Source organism: Nannizzia gypsea, genomic scaffold (assembly GCF_000150975.2).
Source record: "Nannizzia gypsea CBS 118893 supercont1.4 genomic scaffold, whole genome shotgun sequence".
Lineage (NCBI taxonomy): Eukaryota > Fungi > Ascomycota > Eurotiomycetes > Onygenales > Arthrodermataceae > Nannizzia > Nannizzia gypsea.
Genome location: NW_003345198.1, coordinates 1,317,746 through 1,321,316, shown reverse-complemented (window position 1 = coordinate 1,321,316; position 3,571 = coordinate 1,317,746). Strand labels below are relative to the sequence as shown.

At 47.7% G+C, this 3,571-nt stretch overlaps 2 protein-coding genes across 2 annotated transcripts; one reads left to right on the top strand and one right to left on the bottom strand.

Annotated features, from left to right (window-relative positions):
- Positions 1-529: 529 nt before the first annotated feature.
- Positions 530-1,506, bottom strand: MGYG_05159 (ATP synthase subunit 4; the record flags this gene model as incomplete). Its single annotated transcript, XM_003172519.1, has 5 exons — positions 530-555; positions 619-841; positions 944-1,101; positions 1,139-1,396; positions 1,476-1,506. The coding sequence occupies 5 exons, from the start codon at positions 1,504-1,506 to the stop codon at positions 530-532; spliced, it is 696 nt and encodes a 231-aa protein (XP_003172567.1).
- Positions 1,507-1,741: 235 nt separating this feature from the next.
- On the top strand, positions 1,742-3,540 carry MGYG_05158 (nucleolar complex protein 4; the record flags this gene model as incomplete). Its single annotated transcript, XM_003172518.1, has 3 exons — positions 1,742-2,155; positions 2,221-2,429; positions 2,490-3,540. The coding sequence occupies 3 exons, from the start codon at positions 1,742-1,744 to the stop codon at positions 3,538-3,540; spliced, it is 1,674 nt and encodes a 557-aa protein (XP_003172566.1).
- Between the last annotated feature and the right edge of the window lie 31 nt (positions 3,541-3,571).

Below are 3,571 nucleotides of genomic sequence, written 5' to 3'. Positions count from 1 at the left end.
CCGTCTTGTCTATCCTGTGCCCGTCCTCCCATTTGAAGCCCTCCCTGACTGAGGCCTTTGTCCGCCGCCTCCCGCCCAGAGAAGAACGGGCAATTACCCCATCTCAGCTCCTCCGCCCGTACCGCTAGGCCCCTTCCCCCTGCGCCTTTCCCCAGGCGTCAGAGGCAGGCGGCTGCTCAGCCGTCTGAGCAGCGTGAGCACCACAGAAGAAAATGAAAAATACAAAAAAAAAAAAAAAAAAAGGGTATGAATATTACGTTTGTTTTGTTATCTTTGGTTGTCATTTTTATACCCGATCTCAAGCACGATGAAGCATGTAGCTATATATTCTTATTAATCCATATCTATTACCCTTTATGATATTACCACGAAGATCAAAGATGTTGAGAAAAGAACCGAGTAAAAACGTAGAAAATGTTAAAATATATGGCACAGAATTGCGACTCTTCTATTTGATTTTATACACTAAATTGACAAATGATACTGCCGACAACTAGGCCTGAGCGGGCAAAAGGTAAGCATATCCCATCTATTGAGCCTTGGAGGAAACAATTCCTATAGCAAACAGCATTAGTAAAATAGTACAAGTAAAAAGGATACATATAAGAGCTAACTTACTCTCAACGTCAGCAACGGATTGCTGCAGAACTTGCTGCAGCATCTTGGGGTTCTGCAACTCCTTCTGGATCTTGGCAATGACGGACTCGGCCAACTCGCGCTGTTCACGCTGCTTGACCTGGCTCTCGTAGGAAACCCAGGACTCGAGAACCTTCTTGGCCTCAGCGGCAAGAGCAGTTCGCTGCTCCAACTCGAAAGCCTGAGCCTCCAAGCGAGCGGATTCCTATCAACATCACCAAACGTTAGCAAAGAGCAAAAATACAAAACCGACCCACTTCCATCAAAAAACAAGTCGAAATCCATCAATTCCTAACCAAATTCGTACCTTAGAGACCTCGAAGAGCTGCTTAGTGACATCAACGACACCGCTCAAGGGCTTGACGTTCTCAATTCTCTGCTTAACGGCATTGGTGTGGTCCGCACGAGCAGAGTTAAGAATATCCTTCTGCTTCTGGATCTGAGTAGCAGCCCACTCCTTGTATCCTGGTCCACCAAGCTTTGAAAGCAGCGTAGAACACACTGAGCAGACAGAAAGCAACGACAGACTCCTCGTTCAAGATGTACAGTTCGTTGCTGATAGCGGCAATGGACAGACCAGCAGCACCGGAGAGAATTGCGGTCTTGGAAATCAGCGAGTTGCCGGGCAGAGCATCGACGATGGACTGGGCCTTGCTCTTGGGGTCCTCGGAGGGGACGTTGGAGGCATATCGCGCCGGAGTGACGCTGGTGAGGGCTGGGACAGATCGTGGAAGAACCGATGGACGGATACGAGCGGCGCCTGGGAAAGAGGGCGATTAGTGTCGTGGGAGGGTCAATGGCGGCTGAGGCCGAGGGTGTGAGGCGGCGGGTTCACTTACCGATGGCGCTCTTAGCCAACCGTGACGCCATTGTAGTTGTACGTTGAGGTGGTTGATGTGGTGATGGACTGTGACCTGTGATGGATGAGGTTTTGATTGCAGTTTGAAAGATGAAGTTCGGGTGATTCAGGACGCTAGCCGTATGGGGACTAGTGCGTGTCTGGCTGGTGAAAAAGCGACATAAAAAAAAGATTAAAGTACGATAAGAGAGAAAAAGATTGTTGAAGGGGGATAAAGATATAAAAGGAAAAAGGGCGCCGTCAACGATGTCGCCTGTGGTTAATGGCGAGCTGAAAAGCTCGAAGAAGAGGAAGAAGAGTGATTCAGAGTCTATTCGTCGGTCATTGAAGCGGAGAGCGGTTGAGGGAGAGAACGGCAAGCTGGAGACGGAACATATACAAGAGCTCGAGGACCAGATTGCTGAATCCCGGAAATATTACAACAATATCGTCACTTTGCTCTCGAAACTTGATGATGCAGGTACGGATAAGGCTGGCAAAAAATCTGTTACGGTTTCTCTTTGCAGAGTCTTCTGTCGGTTGTTGGCTGGTGGACAATTGAATCCGTCGAAGAGCGCATCCGAGCCAGAGACCATCCTTGTCGCGTGGTTGAAGGAGAGATACCAGGAGTACAAGGTAGCTTTGCTTAGGATATTGAGGGACGGAGAACCCTCTCAGCAGGTATGTCTGGTATATATTGCATTCCATGGTTAAATGTTATGCTAACGTATAGTGGAATTTGATAGATTACCGCTCTAAGCTTGTCTATGCAATTGATTAAAGAACAAGTGGCTCATTATACTGGATCAGACATCAATGTATGGTCTGGTGGCTATTTTAATGATATACTGGCCGCTGTGATTATGCCAGGCAACGACAAGGTTAGGGCGCATTTCATGGACAACTTTTACCAAAAGTACCACGATATCACAGTCTACACCGTCCTACGACTTGCGTACGTTTCTACCCCCATGGATAACAATTATTCAGTCCGCACACTGACATGCATAAACAGGACATATATATCCGAAGAAAGAGATGCAGAAACTCTTGACAACATAGTTGACCTGCTCTCAAACATCGGCGAACCAACAAACCTCCAAGAACGATTTGAAAACACCTACACCGACACCTCGAAGATAAGCCAAAAGAACAAAGGCCCCTTCACCTCTGAGAACTCTTTCAAAATCCGCGTGCAAACGGCCTGGCTCGCCGTACTACGTAACCAAATGACCAAATCTCAACGCAAACACCTCCTTCGCATAATGTCGCATGTCGTCGTACCCTGGTTCGCAAAGCCAGAACTCCTAATGGACTTCTTAACAGACTGCTACAACGAAGGCGGATCAACTTCCTTGCTTTCGCTATCGGGCCTCTTCTACCTCATTCAGGAGAAGAACCTGGATTATCCGCAATTCTACACAAAGCTATATTCCCTACTGGACAGGGATGTGCTTCACTCCAAGCATCGATCTCGTTTCTTCAGGTTAATGGATACCTTCCTTGCTTCTTCGCATCTTCCCGCTACGCTTGTAGCGAGCTTTATAAAGCGTCTTTCGCGACTGGCGTTGAATGCACCACCTGCTGCTATCGTCGTGATAGTGCCGTGGATATATAACATGCTCAGGTCCCATCCAACATGCACATTTATGATTCATCGGGATCTGAAGAAGCATGATCCATCGCTTTACGAGGAGATAGAGGAAGAGGGCATGGATGATCCGTTCGATGCGTATGAGCCCAACCCGACCCTTACAAACGCTATTGAGAGCAGTCTGTGGGAGATTGAGACCTTGCAGTCCCACTATCATCCAAACACAGCGGCTTTGGCGAGGATTATATCCGAACAGTTCACCAAGCAGCATTATAACGTTGAGGACTTCCTAGACCTTTCCTACCAAGCCCTGCTAAGTACGGAGCTAGGTAAGGAGGAGAAGGCATTTAAGAAGGCTCCCGTGGTCGAGTTTCAGATTCCTAAGAGAATATTTACTGATCGCGGACTGGAGGGAAGAGAGGAGGATACAGAGCCCGGACATATGGTTCGAGAATTGTGGGACTTTAGTTAGAATGGTAAACCCATTTCAATGTCATTCTGGA